General features: G+C 45.0%; 2 protein-coding genes across 15 annotated transcripts in view; one reads left to right on the top strand and one right to left on the bottom strand.

Annotated features, from left to right (window-relative positions):
- Positions 1–18,224, top strand: part of TIAM2 (TIAM Rac1 associated GEF 2) — a 240,784-nt gene that overhangs the window by 221,590 nt on the left and 970 nt on the right. For 9 of the 13 annotated variants that reach the window (XM_027082682.1, XM_027082702.1, XM_027082675.1 and 6 more), the window contains 12 exons: positions 185–253; positions 791–916; positions 1,773–1,881; positions 5,527–5,706; positions 7,377–7,495; positions 8,753–8,861; positions 9,466–9,524; positions 10,087–10,192; positions 11,122–11,209; positions 11,589–11,743; positions 13,107–14,859; positions 15,224–15,324. In XM_027082682.1, the coding sequence (XP_026938483.1) occupies positions 185–253; positions 791–916; positions 1,773–1,881; positions 5,527–5,706; positions 7,377–7,495; positions 8,753–8,861; positions 9,466–9,524; positions 10,087–10,192; positions 11,122–11,209; positions 11,589–11,743; positions 13,107–13,702 (1,716 nt within the window). In that variant the 3' untranslated portion in view covers positions 13,703–14,859; positions 15,224–15,324. Of the gene's footprint in view, positions 1–184; positions 254–790; positions 917–1,772; positions 1,882–5,526; positions 5,707–7,376; positions 7,496–8,752; positions 8,862–9,465; positions 9,525–10,086; positions 10,193–11,121; positions 11,210–11,588; positions 11,744–13,106; positions 14,860–15,223; positions 15,325–16,478; positions 16,746–16,966; positions 17,126–17,501; positions 17,692–18,224 lie in introns of those variants that run through there. The other 4 variants (XM_027082710.1, XM_027082692.1, XM_027082720.1 and 1 more) reach the window with 4 other exon arrangements.
- TFB1M (transcription factor B1, mitochondrial) overlaps positions 12,703–18,224 on the bottom strand; it is a 58,831-nt gene continuing 53,309 nt past the window's right edge. The window contains exons 6-8 of one of the 2 annotated variants that reach the window (XR_003427958.1): positions 17,557–17,684; positions 16,242–16,403; positions 14,482–14,574 (exon numbers count right to left, since the gene is read on the bottom strand). Coding sequence is in view for 1 of the 2 variants with exons in the window: in XM_027082882.1 (XP_026938683.1) it covers positions 14,316–14,574; positions 17,557–17,684 (387 nt within the window). In the remaining variant the exon portion in view is untranslated. Of the gene's footprint in view, positions 14,575–16,241; positions 16,404–17,556; positions 17,685–18,224 lie in introns of both variants that reach the window. The other variant, XM_027082882.1, reaches the window with a different exon arrangement.

Here is an 18,224-nt window from a genome sequence, read left to right as displayed (position 1 = left end):
GGTCGTACTGTGTTGTTAACCTCTCTGAATTAGCTGAGCGGGAACCACCACTTGCAGGGCCAAGCGTTTCAACCGGACATAAACTTCATCGTTCCTAACGCGAGTCTGAGCTGCAGCCCGGGCTGCCGGAAACGCTTGGGTATTTTGGAGACTTAAGGGTTAAAGACTCTCTTCTGTCTTTCAGGATCTGAGCTGCCTCTTTGACTTATACTTGGAGCCACTGCAAAGTGAGACCTTTCTGACCCAAGATGAGGTAAATACCTTCCCTTCGTCCGCTGACCCATAGGTTAGTCTCAGTTTGCCTTTTAGCAGACCTAGATTTTATCTACTGATCCGCAAAGAACATTTGAGACTTCGGATCTTCAGAGAGACCCAAGCGTCACCTCCTTCAAAGCCATTTATGTGGCCTCCATCCCGTGAAACACAGTGGCCGGAGTTATAAATGACCGTGCCCCTTTTGTAGTAGAAGGTGTCCCCCACATTACTTTTTAATACATGGCTTTTTAATGTTAAATCACAGTAATTAGTTCTTTCCATTTTCCCCCCAGTTTGAATTCTGAAAACTTGACACCCACTTCCAATTATTTTAGTATTACAGGGACTGGGGCAGTCAAAGTCTCTGTGTGTGAGCTATGTCCCCTACTGAATATGCCGTCTTCTTTAAAGGCTTCACTTCTGTCTCCTTCTTGGTGAATGACTTGTGGTTCATTTGTGCGTCTGGGACGTAGAGTGGTATCTGGGTCGCCGTCGCTAACACCCTCTCTTCGAATTCTGATCCTCACGTACACAGATGGAGTCACTTTTTGGAAGTTTGCCAGAGATGCTTGACTTTCAAAAGGTATTTCTGGAGACTCTGGAGGATGGGATTTCAGCATCGGCTGACTTTAACATACTTGAAACCCCCTCGCAGTTCAGAGTAAGTATTTTAGACTTAGGTTTAAAGCAAACATAGGTGGGAACGGTGCAAAATTCTCCCTTTGAAGAGATAGTGTTGTCCCTTGACTATTGAAAAGGTAAGTTTAGCGCTCTCATTGCATGGCTTTCCTCTGGCAGGTGGTAAAAGGCGGCTCCGTTTCTCCCTAGAGTAAATGCTCTGCGACTCAGACATCTGGGCAGCACAGCTTTTATGGAGTCTGCCTGCTGTTGACACGCACGCTCCTTACTCAGCTCTGCAGAAGGATCTGTAGGGCGATTGCTTCTGAGGCAAGAGCACCTACTGCCTCTGATTCTGCATCTCTGTGGTCATGGGACCTAGGTTTTCACTGGCTCTGAGAGAGCCTCCTCTTCTATGGAGCCCTGTCTCCAGTGTGGCCATTGGTGACTGGCAAGAGGTCCCTCCAGGGAAGGACAGGCGGAAGGCAGTAGAAAGGGACCAAGAACGTACACAGCAAGCATCATTCGTCCCAAGTAATGCAGAGTCAGCTTTATTAACTAGCCTCTCAGATTATTTATATCCCACTGTGTCAGACGTATTTTTTATAGAACTTTCTTTCTTGTCCCTGATTGTGCACTGTGTCAATAGGCTCTGCTGCCAGAAACTTTTCAATCAAACTGAAGCTGTGCTAGAGGGACGCCCGGGCTGTTCTCCAGCTACTGGGCAAAGGGGGCCGCCCGGGGCTGCTTTTAGTCAGTGCCTTCCCCGAGGCATTAGTGCTCTGGTGTCCGAAAGACAAATGCCATGGAGACAGCAAAGCGGTCAGACACCATGCCAGAGCCAGCAGACAGACACTGATTAAACCATGCCTGATGTAACTTTTCCTCTTTCCTTCTAGAAACTACTGTTTTCCCTCGGAGGCTCTTTCCTTTATTACGCGGACCACTTTAAACTCTACAGCGGATTCTGTGCTAATCATATTAAAGTGCAGAAGGTTCTAGAGAGGGGTAAGTTGCTCATACCTTTTATAGCTATACTTTTGAAATTGTAATTGTTAATAAAATCCCACACGCAGCAACGAAGTTCCCGCGTGCTGCAACTAAAGACCCAGTGCAGCCAAATAAGTAAATATATATATTTTAAAAAGAGTAAATTTGTATTCGTCAAGTAGGGATAAGTGTAATTTTAATGGATTATGCTCCATTGTTGGCCTTGAAGTTGACAAACATGAAGTTTTCAGTTTATTTCAGTGTACTGGTGACAGTGAACGTGTGTACCGAACAGCAGAGATGTTGCTCTGCCACGTGTCACTTTGCTGTTAAATTGCATCTGGATTTCTTTTTTCACCAAATGCCTTGCTCTGAAAACTTTTAACCAACCGTATAAGCCGCTGCAGGGGGTAGAAAGCAATGTATGCCATTTTCTTTCTTTCTTTCTTTTTAAAATTAATTAATTTATTTTTATTTTTGGCTGTGTTGGGTCTTCATTGCTGCGCGCGGGCTGTCTAGTTGTGGCGAGCGGGGGCTTCTCTTGTTGCGGAGGATGGGCTTCAGTAGGTGTGGCTCGCGGGCTCCAGAAGCGCAGACTCAGTCGTTGTGGCGCACAGGCTTAGTTGCTCCGTGGCATGTGGGATCTTCCCGGACTAGGGCTCGAGCCAGTGTGCTCTGTATTGGCATGCGGATTCTTAACCACTGCGCCACCAGGGAATTCCCTTCTTTCCTTCCTGTTAACCTTCTTCTTAAGCCCGAGGATCCACTGCAGAAAACCACCACCAAACAGCAACCACCAAACTCACATCTTAGAAGTGTGTTAACTAAAATTAAAGCCCCTTTGGTGAACTGGGCGCTTGTCGCAGGCCACGTTCTGTCACTGAAGTACCTTCCGTCTCTCCACATTGTTATCGTCTTATTTTATTTTATTGACTTTAATTGAACATTTTTATTTTTCTGAAGTCCAAGTGGACCTGGGTGACCCACCTGCATTGCTCGTCCCCTTCATGTCAACAGCAAACATTACTCTGTGGAGCTGGCGAGATGCCTGAGCTTTGGCCGCCGACTTGCAGCGGGTCAGCTTGGGGGCAGGTGGCCAACACGTTGATCTGCCTGGGCTTTCAGTGACGGGCCGGCCAGTCACCCGTCCTGGGAAGCGCAGTCAGAGATTTGATGTTAGCAGTGACCTTCTCCAGGTGTAGGAGTGTTGGAGGGAGTTTTTGTGCCACAGTCACCATCACTGTTGTCATCAACCCAGTGTTTAAGCTATTCCTGTAATAACCTGTTGACAAAAATAATCAATAAACAGTCTATAATAGGAATAGAAAAGAGTTTTATTTGAGCCAGACTGAGGAGTACTGCCCAGAAGACAGCTTCTCTGATTCCTCTGAGGATCTGGTCTGGAGAAGCAGGGCTGTCAGCACAGTTTCATGTCTTGTCAGAACAAAGAACATCAAACAAGTCAGGGATACATTCCTTCCAGATTTCAGGAAAACCAGATCAGCACGTACACAGCCAGTCAGTATGGCCTTGGCACCTGGGAAGGAAGTCTTATCATGGAATGAGGACCAGCATTGGCGTCCCGGGAAGGGAGGCATTTCATCTTTAATTTTAACATGGACATTCTTTACTTCTGGTCAATGCACCCTTTTCTTTAATAATTAAAGCAGATGTACAGTGTATGTTTGAAAGGCCACGAACAGGCTGTTTTTTACATTAAAGTTAACTCGTGTATAGGCCAGAATGACTTCCCCAGACCTCAATATGTGAACATTTCCTTTACCACACCCTAAACTAGCAATGCTCAACTGAGGTTTTGTCATTACCAAAGGCTTCTTTCAGTCATCACACACCTCTTTAGGTATGAGATTAGAATTCTCGGATTTGTCTCTTTCAGAAGATATTTTTCTATCCCATTCTTTGGAATTCTCATTTCTGGGGAAGAGATGAGAGGAGGCCTTTAAGCTCAAGGTCATGAGCAGCAGTAATTCAACCTACACGGAGAACATCAAACAAATACAGGTCCCCAGGGGTTGCTCCTGTTCTGCATGGGTCCTACAGTGGAAGGCGTCTTATGAAAATATATGCAATCCTATTGAAGGTCACCTGAACCGTCTCCAGGGAAGCTCGCCAGGCTACCTGCGTTTTCTCAAGTGTACCTGGAAGTAGGATCTGAACCTACTGAAGCTTAAACTGTTACAAATTCCCAGGATAAAAAGTGACTTCCCCAGGACTTGAATGCCTTCTTCACAGTTAAGGTTGGCCTCGTGTAGTTCACTCCCGTTATGATTTGCCCGGTGAATCAGGGCTGTCTTGCGTGACGACGGCGAGTGTTGGAGGGGATTCTGCATTGGAACTTTTTTAGTTGTGTCAGCAGGGAAGTAGGAGCCAAGCTACGTTCCAAGCCCTTTCTGTCTGTCATCAAACGCTCCTTGATGGCATTGCCATAAAGAATCCGGAGTTTGCTCTTCCGTGTTTCTTTTTCAGAAGTGGGGAATGGCCTCTCTGTACTGTCGTGGAGGGAGCGTAGGCTTCATCCAGACACCGACAGTGTTTAGCCAGGTCCACTGATGCAGTTCTGCCATTTGGTTTAAATCCTAGAACAGGCTCAAGTTGAAAAAGGGAAGTCTTGGAGTGCTTCAGGCCAACAAGACAGAGCCCAATCTGTCTCCTCTAGTTCTTTAAACCAGAAAGAACTAGCTTCCTCCCATGAACACCTTCTTATCGACAGTGTAGTAAATTAAAAGCATACCAATGGTTTGCTCAGTTCCTTCTTTGCCACGAAGATGAAGGATCATCTCCCCATCCACTTTGTGTAGTAGCCACATTCAGAATGGTACTGCATCTCCTACAAGTTCCATTTTACCTTTGTACAAAACCCCAAATAAAGATTTGTTTTCATCCAAATGGGCTGAATTCCAACAGCTGGTCAACCAGTGCCAGCAGGTGGAATCCAAAGCAACAGCTGGGGTGTCCACTGGCACCCTCATAACTGAAAGCACTTGGGTTCGTGTGTGTACCTTCGTGACACGGAACAGAGAGGTGGTTTTCACTGCCCAGAGGGGTCTGAATCTGGTGGAAGGTTTAGATTGCTTGGAACTGTAGAGATGGAGGCTGCAGTGCTTATCAACTTATTTTTAAAGGAAAAAACTTGCTTTGCAGATAGCCCTCAAGTGTATAGAATAGGAAACAATTTGCGCTAGGTCCGTGAAAAAAAAACACTGGTTTGTTTTGTTCTATGAACCTTTTGGGGGGTATGGCATAGGGTTTGGATACACTGCTTTGTGGCTTTATGAATCGTTTGAAACTCACTTTTCCGGCACCTATGCCAATCTCTCTGACGGGTATGCATGTGAATGTGCCTTTAAAGTCAGACACTCCTGCACTTTGACTCCATGTTCCTCTTGATGTGTGGCTGGGACTCTTCTGGCAGCCTGGTAAGCCCCCTTAAGCTCTCATGGGATTCATCACAGAGCGGCGGTGCTGAATCCACCCTGACAGCCGGGCAGCTGACCCACGGGTGCCTCTGGGTTTTTCTTGAAGGATGTCATTAGGAGGACTGTAGAAGTGGATCATCTGTAATTCCATTAAAACCTAAATGAAGCAGAATTTCATTCATCCTCCTGTGCTCTTCTAAGGGTCTTTTAATGCATCTGCTTGTAGCTAAAACTGATAAAGCCTTCAAGGCTTTTCTGGACGCCCGGAACCCCACCAAGCAGCACTCCTCCACTCTGGAGTCTTACCTCATCAAGCCCGTTCAGAGGGTGCTCAAGTACCCACTGCTGCTCAAGGAGCTCGTGTCCCTGACAGACCACGAGAGCGAAGAGCATTACCACCTGACAGGTAAGAAGCGAGGGGCCCAGGCCGCGATGTGACGGCTGCCGCCCCCCAGGCCCACGAGCTCCCCTCTTCCCTGCTTGCTTTCACATTCTGGCATTTGTCAGTACTGTGATTGTTAGCCTTAGGTACCATTTTAGTATGTGAAAATAGCTAGGTAATATGGCCATCCCTGTAAGGTGGGCAAAATATTTTGGCAAAAATTATCTCACTGGAATAGCCTCTGGAAGGGTGTTTCCATTTTTCAGAGAAGATAATTTAAGCTCAGTGAGTTGAAATAAACTACTTCAGGTTACGTGGTTCACAAACAAACAGTGCTGCCAGGACCAAAACCCCGGCCTGTTTTCCTACAACTTTGAAGTTGTGTGTGGTCTGCTGCCCAAGTGCGGCTGATCAGATATGTTGTGTGAGGCTCCACCCTGTGGACGGCTCTGAGCAGAGCCTGACTCTGAAACCAACACCCGAGGACCCGGGAAGCTTTTTACGGCTGACGCGGAGGTGTCTTCTTTTGTAACCTCAGAAATTATTGGCCTAAGATACAAATTTGTCAGGTACACAAAGCCCCTCACTTTGATAGTAAACAGAGTATCCGTTAAAGAGCTGCTGTTTGGATCGCAGAGAAAGAGTGATGTGTTCTCCACGTGTCAAAGCTAGGAGGTCCAGTTACGGTACCTGTAATAAAGCATGTGGAGAGGGAAACAAACTTATTAATAAATATTAGTATTACTGAATAGCAAACACCAAGAAGAGTGTAAATGAAACTAGCTGTTTTTCTGTGACAAGCATACTTCTGTATCGTAAGTAATGAGGATAATTTTTTTGTATGAAAGTTAAAGCTTATACATAAATGATACAAATTATGATTAGCATTCAAATACTGTGGGAATAGTTCACTTTGCATTAAGATGATCTTTAAAAGGGGTCTGTTAAAAAGTTTTCTTCCCAACGTCCCTCCAGACTGAATTAAAATACCAAATCAGAAGAACAAAGTATGAAAAATAGTGAATTTGGAGGTGACTTGAAATTTTCTTTTTGCCTTGGATGAAATCATTTTGTCCCTCACATGCCCACGCATGAATGCAAACAATTGCTCTGGCAACTGGGCATTTACAGAGGCTCTTGCAACTTCTTGTTAAGAAAAATTGTCATTGATCACTATTCCAGTAAGTGGTCCAGGAGGAGAGGCAAAGTTTAAAAGCAGGTATCCTGTGGCCAGTCAGCCTCGGATTTTAATTCTGGCTCCACTCCTTACGTCTGTCTTTGGAAGTCTGGCAAAAAACGGAACCCCGCTGCACCTGAGTTTTCTCATCTGTAAAATGGGATTGATAACAGGTCCTACAGTCATCGAGTTATTGTGGGGATTAAATGAGATGCTTCACATAAATCGCCTCATAGAACATGCCAAATAGGAAGTGCTCAATAAACAGCTTATTATTAGTGATACTTTTTACTCGTACTCTGCCTCATTTCAAAAAGAATTTGAGGTGGAAGAGAACTCTGCCGTTCTTCATTATTGTAACTAGGTTACCGTGGGCTGCTTGCATCATACTCGAATGCTGCTGCTCTTAGTGAGAACGGGTCTCAGATTCTGGCTTGAATCTTGAACCTTTTCATTACTGCTGTTGGGCAGGATTTCAAACAAACCAAAATTGTAAATATGACTGCGTATTTTGCAGAAGCCCTGAAGGCAATGGAGACAGTAGCAAGCCACATCAACGAGATGCAGAAGATACACGAGGATTACGGGACGGTGTTCGACCAGCTGGTGGCAGAGCAGAGCGGAACAGAGAAGGAGGTCAGTCGGACTTCCGGATTCTGAGAGGCTGAATGCCTGTGACCCCCGGGTCTGGAGGTCACCTGTTAGGGATTTCGTGCAGGAGAAAATGCCTAAAATTTTCTTTCTGATCTTAATGCTTATAACAGGCATCACCACTTAGGTATAAATGTAACATAAAATTGATTACATGGGTTTAAAAATATAACCTTATGTCCTGTTAATATCGTATTAAAAAAAAGAAGAAATGTCACTGAGCTCGTATCTGTACCTCTTCCTCCTTTCCCGTGGAGTGTGAGGTTAAGACAGATCCCAGAGGCTAGAACATAAATGGAGCGCTGGGGCTGGTGGGGGTAGGATGGATAAAGGCAGTGGCAGTCAGCATGTGGAGAGAATTAAGAGCTTTTCTCTTGGGCTTCCCTGGTGGCGCAGTGGTTGAGAGTCGGCCTGCTTATGCAGGGGACACAGGTTCGTGCCCCGGTCCGGGAAGATCCCGCCTGCTGATGCAGGGGACACGGGTTCGTGCCCCAGTCCGGGAAGATCCCATATGCCATGGAGTGGCTGGGCACGTGAGCCGTGGCCGCTGAGCCTGCGCGTCCGGAGCCTGTGCTCCGCAACGGGAGAGGCCTGCAAACCGCAAAAAAAAAAAAAAAGAGCTTTTCTTTGTTTTTTTCTTTTCTAACCTCAAATATCGGTGCTACCTCCTTACTTACAAAAGTAGTTTAAGTGGAACGTCACAATTTCTCTATTTTTCTTCTCTGGCTGGATTACTAAATTTAGAATTTTGAGTTTTAAAAAGCCTACATATAAGAAGTAATATAATTTAAATAGAAAAAGACAAGAACAGAAAACAGCTGTAGTTTTTTTTTTTTATTACAATCAGTTTCAACGTTGGTACCTCTGCAGGCCTAGTGTGCTTTTGGGATTAGAGGTGGTGAGTGTACTAGGTCTTGGATGAAATGTTAACAAAGGCACTTGGGATGAACCTTGACACTGGGGTGGAAGGAATGCCATCCCACAGGGCAGGAGGCGTGTCTCACCCACAAACAATGTGTGCATTGGAGCAAAATGCCTTCACGTTCATGTTATTTTTCAAACAGTTTGATGCTTAGCTCATATTTTCAAAATCGCCACTATTTAAGGCCCCATGTTTACAGGAACCATAAAAATCAAAGTGAACGTACTTCTGTGACCATATATGTGTGATCCCTCTCTCATATGAGACAGCCTCCCCCCAGGGTTTCCACGTCTTCTTGATCTCCTGTTTTTGCCATTTAGGTCACAGAACTTTCAATGGGGGAACTTCTGATGCACTCTACAGTGTCCTGGTTGAATCCATTTCTGTCTCTAGGAAAAGCCAGAAAGGACCTCGAGCTCACAGTATTCGGTCAGTACTCCATTCAAAAGAATGTAAACTTAAAAGAGGCTGTCAAGAATGAAGAACCTGCTAAACCCAGCTAACTCGTGATTTCCAGAAGGACTTAGAATCATTGCTCTAATGGCTTTGACTTAACATGGACAGCTTCCAACTCTTTAGAACCCTTGCCCTACACACTCATCTCCTCCCTTCTGCTTGGCTTAGTGGATCTCACCGTGTTACGGGAACACATCTCCCCGAGGCTATTTTGAAACCTGCTATCTTAGTAGTTTGCTGCACTTCAGAATGTCTTAATTCTCCCGGACAGCTGGGAGAGTGGGTATAGACCGTGCATGCTCACTGAGACGAACACACATGTCCTCAGCGTTCAATAAAACAAAACAGGAATTCAGAAAACAAAATGCCAGGATCTCCTTCAGATAATGGCTCTTAAATTAGCAGGTACCTCTGCATAATTCAAATATGAACAGAAGGAAGTACCACTTATTCACTCATGTCAGCATCATGGGATCTTGTAGAGCTTTGTTCTATTAAAATATTCAGCTACAGTTCAACCTTGGGAGAGTGTGTATTAAATAATGAAAGTCTTTTCTTTCTTTTTTCCTTTCTTTAGTTTTTAAGAGAGCCGTCATATTGGTTTATAAAGAAAACTGCAAACTGAAAAAGAAATTGGTAAGACATGAATTAATTTTAATTAAAGCTATCTTTTCATGCCTGTTATCTTCCTATTGTTGAACTGGGAAGCCTGCTAAGGATTAAGGCCTCACTGAGTGATGCGACTTATTCCGGAGGTAACTAACTAAATCAGATACTCAAGGTGTTTCTTATCCTCCCCACCAAAGACGTCTGTTTTAAAAGAAGATGTAGACAAATACCCATGCTGGGCCCGACAGAGAAAACCAGCTTTTCTATCCCTAAAAATGGTCCACGTTTTCTCCATACACCTGAGTCTGTGTAATTTTGGGTTTCTTTTTTTTTTTAGAGATAACATGGGGTCATGGAAAGCTTGCTTGTCATTTTTGCTTAAAGATCTAGAACTTTCTGCTTCCCAAAACATGACTCTGCCCTGTCCCCAATCCCTGAGAGCACACCTGACCTGATTCCCTTTTGCATCCTGAGCCCCACACGGTGGCAGGTCTGCACCAGGGTGAGCTCACAGCTTCTGTCGTGCGCGCACGTGCCCGCGGGAGCGAGCTTGCTTTAACACTGTTCTTGGTGGGCTCTCACGCTGCAGCCGTCGAACTCCCGGCCGGCACACAACTCTGCTGACCTGGATCCGTTTAAGTTTCGCTGGTTGATCCCCATATCCGCGCTTCAAGTCAGACTGGGGAATACAGCAGGTAATTGTTGTGTGTCGTACAAGTGCCAGAAAAAACATTTTAAGGGAATTTTTAAACTGTGGAATGAAAAAAGTAGCAAAGAACCTGAGAATAATTTTTGGTATTTTATCTTATAGGCAAGGAAAATGAGGACAAGAGAGATTGGAGAAAGTAAATGCCAGTGGATGGCTTTTCTTTGCCAAATACCTCTCTTTATTGCTTCCTTATTTTCACTGTCGATGGTTTTCAACATTTTTCTAATATCCTAATATTTCTAATTATTTTAATAACTTTAGGGATAATATCTATCTCTAAAATTTGTTAAAGAAACAAAGGTCCACAAATTTAAATTTTTACAAATTTTGATACACCAGAAAATTTCTTAAGATTAAGCTTTATTACAGGTGATATAAAAAAAAAATTTCCACTGTGGAAAATGTTCAGAGATCCTTTCAGAATAACCCTGTCCTGGTGACAGTACCTCTGGTTAAGCAAAGGACCAACAGGCTGAGGCCCGCAGTGACGGCTGGGCCCCTGTTCAGTTTTCGTTGGAAGGGCTCATGTTTCCTGGACCATGACTGAGTTTGGGGCTGGCCTCCTTTACCTCAAGAGCCTGAGCACATCCTACCGTTCCTTCTAAGGAACGGGGTTGAAAAATGGGATCCATTTAACCTCTTTCCCAGAGGTGGAATCCAGGGTAGGGCGAAAGCACCAAGACGGATGGGAAACCTTAGCAGGAAGTGTACAAAGTAACTACAACGTATTTAACTTCTTGTAACTATGTGTGAAAGTCATACATAGGAGGAGCCACACCAGAAAATGATGAGAGTCAGGATGGGGAATAGTTAACTCTTTAAAAAGTTACTAAAGTTGTGGTTTTTAAGCTTCACAAGTGTCCTTTACCACAGCATCTTTGGCAAATTTGCGGCCCCTTGTTTCTTTTTACACAGGGACAGAAAATAATTCCTTATGGGAGCTGATCCACACCAAGTCAGAAATAGAAGGACGGCCAGAAACCATCTTTCAGTTGTGCTGCAGGTATTACTGACTGCCAGAAATTAAAGCCAACGGGCATAAGACAGAATTATGTTCTCTTAAAAGTGGGTTTATTTTTAGTGCCCTCCTAAATGTTGATGACTTCAGGATCACACCCACCCTCTCCAAACTGGCAACTGCGGCTCTAGGAGAATATACATTGATTAAATATACATCCAAATCTTAGTGCTTGAAGGAAGTTCAAAAGCGATCAATTCTCGCTCCTTTTGTAAATGACGAGAGACCGAGGCACACAGAGGCTGGGTGACTCGCTGTCAGTCTGTGCTGAGAGCAGTCACGTGCCACGGGAGGGCCAGGAGGCGTGGAACGGAAGCAGGACGAGACAGCAGACACTACACCATGTCTTCTCTTTCCCCGCCAGTGACAACGAAAGCAAAACCAACATTGTCAAGGTGATTCGATCTATTCTGAGGGAGAACTTCAGGCGTCACATAAAGTGTGAATTACCTCTGGAGAAAACATGTAAAGATCGCCTGGTACCCCTCAAGAACCGCGTTCCTGTCTCAGCCAAATTAGGTAAGAACTCTGCTAGCCTTGGGTTTATTCAGGAAAACATGACGAGCTCCTCTGCAAGGATGTATGCTTTCAGGAGAGAGCAGCAGGTCATCACTTTGTAACTCATGAGCAGTAGCTTCGTAAGCTCTACACCACACACCCGATACACAGGGTGACATGAGAATGTAGCAGCAATTTTATTTCCTTTTAAGAAGCCTAAACATGCTCGGTCCCAGACCTCCTTTTATAAAACATAAGCACCCCCAATCCAAATCCTTCGTCTTTCACCTGCTGACACAGTCTGCACTTACCGTCTTCTGTCTTTCTTCCACTGAGATGTACAGGAGTCAAGGGACTTTGTTGTGCTCATTGCCGCATTCCCGGTGCTCAGAACAGTGCAAGGCCTCTAGAAGGTCAACACTCAGTGAATGAAGGTCAAGAAACCTAATGCTCGCTAATACTCATTCTTAATAAGCCCACAGGTAAACATTCCAAATCATGCTGTTCTTCAACTTTCTGCCCGTTTTTAAAATGTCAGCTTAAATTTTTAGAACCTTCTTTCTATGTTAACTATTTTGTTAATATCACTGATCTAGTTTTTAGTCTTACAAAGTGTATCTCTTCTTTTTGGTCACAGTTTGACCTCCTCAAATTTACCATATATTTTTTCCTCTACTGGCAAAATAAGCTACAGCCATTAAAAATACACTGTTGTCTGCAGAAACACAACTGAGCTCCCCCTTTCCCTTCTACCCAAGAGAAAGGAATTATACGCACACACACACACACACACACACACACGATTCAATATTCATGTTAAATCTCAAAGTTGGCTAGAAATTCCGGCAGAGACAGTTCTCATGAGAGAGAAAAAGCATTTTTGTACTTTTAATTGAGCAGCAAGGGAAATGAACCGGTGAGAAGGTGGGCAGAGAAATATGGTGGTGTAATCTTAGTTCTCAAACTACAAAGTACTTTAGTGAAAGAAAGGAACCTAGATTTTATTAGCAACTGACTTTTAAATTTATTCATTAGCAAGAGCTAATTTATTCATTAATTAGCTGTAAAACTAACTTTTAAATTTATTCATTGGTAATAAGCCTAGCCCTTATGATAGTTTATAGCTTATTGTTCTCAGTAATAAGCTCTGGTAATTGGTCCTCTAAAAAATGCCAAATTCCAACTTAAAATTTCAAATAAACATAAATAAAAAATGTCCGTATTTGCAGTATCTACATTTTTTTTAGTCCCAGGATTGAAGTGAGGTGATGAAATTTTAATTAAGATGTTAAATCTGATAACCCACAAGGCAGAAATGAACAAATGAACACACTGTGGAATCGGTTCCTCTACCATAAGGGAAAATGTGCTTTTCTCACTGCAGCTTCATCCAGGTCCTTAAAAGTCCTTAAGAATTCCTCCAGCAGCGAGTGGCCCGGGGAGCCGGGCAAGGGCAGCTCGCTGGACTCGGATGAGGGCAGCCTGAGCAGTGGCACCCAGAGCAGCGGCTGCCCCCCGGCCGGGAGCAGACAGGACGCCCAGAAACACCCCCACGAGGGCCTGGCCGACTTCTCCGACAGTCTCATCAAAGAGAGCGACATTCTGAGCGACGACGACGAGGACGACCACCAGGCTGGGAAGCAGGGCAGCCCTACCACAGACATCGAGATCCAGTTCCAGAGACTGAGGATCTCGGAGGACCCGGACGCCCGGCCAGCTCAGCAGCCGCCCGGCAAGGACGGGCAGCCCAAGCTGGTCCGGGGGCACTTCTGCGCCATCAAACGCAAAGCCAACAGCACCAAGAGGGACAGGGGAACTCTGCTGAAGGCGCAGATGCGTCACCAGTCCCTGGACAGTCAATCGGAAAATGCCAACCTTGATCTCAGCTCCGTTCTCGAGCGAGAATTCAGCGTCCAGAGCTTAACGTCGGTCGTCAACGAGGAGTGTTTTTATGAAACAGAGAGCCATGGAAAGGCATAATACAGGTCAATCCAGATATGGGTTAAGTTGCTGGTTTCACTTTTAAACTGGGGGTAAAATGGAAATTGCAGAAAAACTATTCATTATTGGGTTTTGTGCAGTATACATTTTTCCCACAAAATAGTTTGTAAAGATTTAAGTTATTTTAATTTATTGTGGATCAGAAAACTAGATTAAACTGGTCAGAATCTGTAAATTACTTAGTTTGTATCCCTTTTGAGCAGGTATCAAAATGACTTAGAAACCTTAAAATGAAACTGCGTTCTAATTAATTTATGTGGAAAAGGGTGGGGAAGTTGTGATGAATAGCTTTTGAAAGATCATTTTTTCCAATCCTCTGGGCATTTCCTTTGCGCTCTTAGGTTCTGCTTTATTTAAAGCGTATTTAAATTATTCTCATGTGGGTTAGGGGTACAATGTGCAGGTATTTCATTTTTGTAAGGTTGTAATAGATGCTGTTTATACTAAACATGTCATATCTATGCAGTATATATATTAAAAGAAAGCTTGTACTGTACCTTACTTGACGATATTTATTCTCTTTACCAAGCTGTAAAAGGGGAGTAAGTCACACCTGGGGAGCACACATAGGAGAAGTTCAACTCTGTGAACATCAACATCCAGTCGGCTGCCAGCCCCTGACATAGCAGCTACAGTCTGTAACTCTCCTTGCCATCCCCTTTTGCTTGAGTTCTTCTCTGAAATTGTAAGCAAAGAGGTGTGGGTCTTCATCACACATTTTTCGGTATGCGTCACAGAGGCTCTTAAAATGTAAGACAGAGAGCTGGGTGGGTCGAAGAGTAGGGTCCACATCGGCCAACTGTAACAGTTTCCCAGTGCTTTCTAATCGCTGGGCTTCAGGGAATAACATTCTGAAAGGAAGAGAAAAATGTGAGAATTCTACTTAAAATTCTGCCCATCATCATGCTTCCTTCTACCCTCATTTGAAACCGGCATGGTTCTGACAACTGACAACTTTGCAGAGGCTTTTCTTCCACCCCTAGAGCCCTGCAGGACCCCGAGCCAGTGGAGGACTCTGCTTACGCCACCAGGCAACAGGTACGAACCACCACTGAAGGCACAGCTAATCGGACCTGCACGGTGTGTCCACATGAGAAAGGAGTTTCTAAAGCTCAATCAATACGTGTATCTTGAAGGTAAATTTTATCATATGCTCAGTTGCATTCTTAAAGAAACATAAGTTTGCTGTGCCTCACATTTTAATATAAAAATTGCATATTATTTCTGGTGCACTTTTGATTCTCTGTAACTTGAACTTACCAGCCTTTGGACCTCTTCATCCCAAAAGAATGACCTTTCTTTGCAAAGTTAGAAAACAGTTCATGTGAAACTAGAAAGTTATTTTCCTCTTTAAGATGTTTGAAGCATCTTAAAATTCATTCAAAGTATACCTTTTAAATTTCGTCTAAATCAGATCATTGTTTTAAAATGAATAGTACAAGTGACTGACTGACTGAAATATTGCAAAGCTACACCTGGATTTTATTTTCTTCTCTCAAGTCTCAGAGGGCTCGGAAGACATCGTGGCGAGAGGACACTGACTTTTTCTTACAGGCTGATGGTCCCCGCAACCAGGAGCTGCGTGTCCCTACATTCTCAGGGTGAGCTGACTGAGATCGCTGAGTTCACTTTCATGGCAAGCAGGGGTCTGATCATAGTTTCTAACTATGATCTGGGACTGATTTGTGGTGTGGTGTGACTGAAGGACACCAAAAGGTCAAAGTGGGTTACAAGATTTGGTCCGTATCTGCATAGGGGTCTGTGCATGTGAAGTAAACGGGGCCCATCACTTAGCTGGGGGGTTGTCTTGGAAACACTAGGGCCAACTCCGGGCTCAGGCCAATTCCAGGATTTCTACAAGTAGGATGTACTTTCTGTAATTTTTTCCCTCCACGAATCAGGGCTATCATGTACAACTGTACGGGTCACACCCTGTGTGGAATCCAGCTTGTTTTACTTCAAGTCGTGCATCCTGGCGGGGGCCGGGTGGGGTGCTGCAGCGTAGCAGGGGGGGCCTTCATCCTAATTAGCACGAGGATCGCCGGTGGCACCCCTGTCCCCAGCTAGAGAAGCAGGAACGCTGCTGACCTATGATCGCTGGACTAACTAGAGCCAGCAAACGGCAGGGTGAGGTTTCTTCCATCAGCCCTCTCACATCCTCAAGAGCGTGCTCTGTGGATTCCAGTGGATTCAGGATGCAGCTGTCTAGCTGTGCCTGAAGTAGTTTCATGTGCTGTAGGGACCCTTCACAAATGAGAGAACTGAAATGGAGCTATTCTTAGAAAATAAGTACGGGCCACTGAAGCTGAACCCCCTTAAACAGCTAAAGTTGACTATATTAGATGAAAGTCTGTTAAAAATACACATACACTTTCCTGCCTTCGTACACAGACTGCAGTTGGGCCTAATTACCCACTTTCTAGGCTGTCACCGGACGTAACACGTTGCTGCGGTGACTTCAGGGCCATCAGGCCGCAGACTCTTAGGCCGCCTTCTCTGTCTGGGCTTCCGGACGTACCTCAGGGCCTGGCCAGAGCGGCGCCCACGGCTGAACACAGGAGCCGCCGCTGAATGGAAATGCGCTCATGTGGATACTTCGAGCCACTGTCTTGGCGACTCAGAAGTCATATTTGCTTCCTTCTTCTAAGTACGTCTTTAAAAGCTTCAAGAGATATAACAACTGGATGGAAAGAAAGCAATTAAAACCCACTAGCTCGTGTGATGGTAGGAACTATATATTTGGTCTTTGTCCCAGGTTCTTGAGACAGAGCTTCTAAAATCTTTGGAATTTCCTGAGTGACGGGGTGACAGGAGCATCTTTTGTTACTCGTAACAAGCCCCCTTCAACCACATCTGGGCTCTGTGCTAATGCGGCGACTCCTGGTGGCCCCTGGAAAGCTTCAGGACGGGGCAGTGGCAAGAGGAACCAACCACGTGACTGAAGGATGCACCTCTCTCAGCTCCACTCCTGGAAAACTGAGCTCCATCGCCAAAGGCCAATGATTTAATCAGTCCTGCTTAGGTAATGGAGCTTCCATAAAACCCCCAAATGATGGGGTTTGGAGGGCTTCGGGGTTGGTGAACACACTGAGGTGCAGGGAGGGTGAGAAACCTTGAGAGGGCACGGGAGCTCTGTGCACCCTGCTCCCCATGTGATGCCCTGTGCCTCCCTTCCATTTGGTAGTTCCTGAGTTATAGCCTTTAAAATTGATACATGACAGTGAGTTCTGTGAACCATTCTAGCAAATTACTCAACCTGAAGATGAACGGGATCGTGGAAATTGCCAATTTATGGCTATAAATGCAAGTGGAACCTGCAACCTGGAACCCGCGACTGGCGACTGAAGTGGGGACAGCCTTGCGGCACCGGGCCCATAAGCTGAGGCGCTGCGCTAACGCCAGGTAGTGAATGACCAGACTAGAATTAAGTTGTAGGACGCCCAGGTGCTGTCTGGAGCGTTAGGGAGTTCGTCGGTGTTGGGGAAAACACCACACATTCAGTGCCAGAAGTGTCGAGACTGAAAACAGTTCAGATGGTCTGAGTCCTGAGTGTGAGGGGTCATGACCTCCCCAGTACAGGCTCACTATAAACTGTGATGTCAGTTTTAGTTTGTAATGATCAAACCAAACAGAACCTCTCGGTGGCATCTCAGGTTAAATCAACATTTTGCTTTCTCCTCAGTGGCCATCAAGGTTTGTTCATCACAGGATCTGAACTAAGAGTAATGTTTACAGGCACGTTGAACAATCATAAAAACAAAGTTCTTACTCTTTGAAGGTGACTGAGGCGTTGGTAAAGAGTGCTACTGAAAAGGAAGAGAAAGCGTTCTTACCCAAGCCCTCGATGGCAGTATTTCCTTCGGAACTGAAAGGCATTCTGAACGACTCTCTCCACCAGCTTGAATGGCTGCTCTATCCTCGGCTGGGTCAGGGGGGTGAAATGCACCACCCCCGAGTCCACCTTCATGGTCAGAAAACAAACATTTTACTGCCTGGTATAATATATTAAACGATCTAACTTTGTAGAACACAGGAGAACAGGTCATCAAGAGCATGGTTTTCACGAACAGCCCTTTATGTGGACTTCAGTTTCATGTTCTCCAGGCACGTAAGATGCTACGCTCGCATCTGAGCTGCCGCAGAGAGCTCACGGTTGGCTGCATCTGTTCTATAATGACATCCACTAGGCCTGTGCGTGACAGTCACTTAATTTTAGAATGCAGCTTTACAGTGGCCTTTTAAGGTCAATCCGAATAATCATTAAAGTCAGTAGGCAGATAACAGATAGCATTAGAATATTTTATTTAGCTTTTGAATGAGCAGAAGATAAGCTGCAGCTGTAGTTCTGACTATAAGGCTGGACTTCAAACCAGAGAGACACGGCAGATGGGCCCCCAGGGACCACTCAGCGCTAAACTCCCCAGAGTGTCAGAGGCACTGATTAATCAGCTGGACTGAATTCATACTCGTCTGCACGGCCACATAACTTTCTGGTAGCGAC

Source organism: Aethalodelphis obliquidens, unplaced genomic scaffold (genome assembly GCF_003676395.1).
Source record: "Aethalodelphis obliquidens isolate GAN/ISIS:26980383/991018 unplaced genomic scaffold, ASM367639v1 scaffold3, whole genome shotgun sequence".
NCBI lineage: Eukaryota > Metazoa > Chordata > Mammalia > Artiodactyla > Delphinidae > Aethalodelphis > Aethalodelphis obliquidens.
The sequence above is the reverse complement of the archived record's forward strand: the minus strand, read 5'-3'. Positions and strand labels throughout refer to the sequence as shown.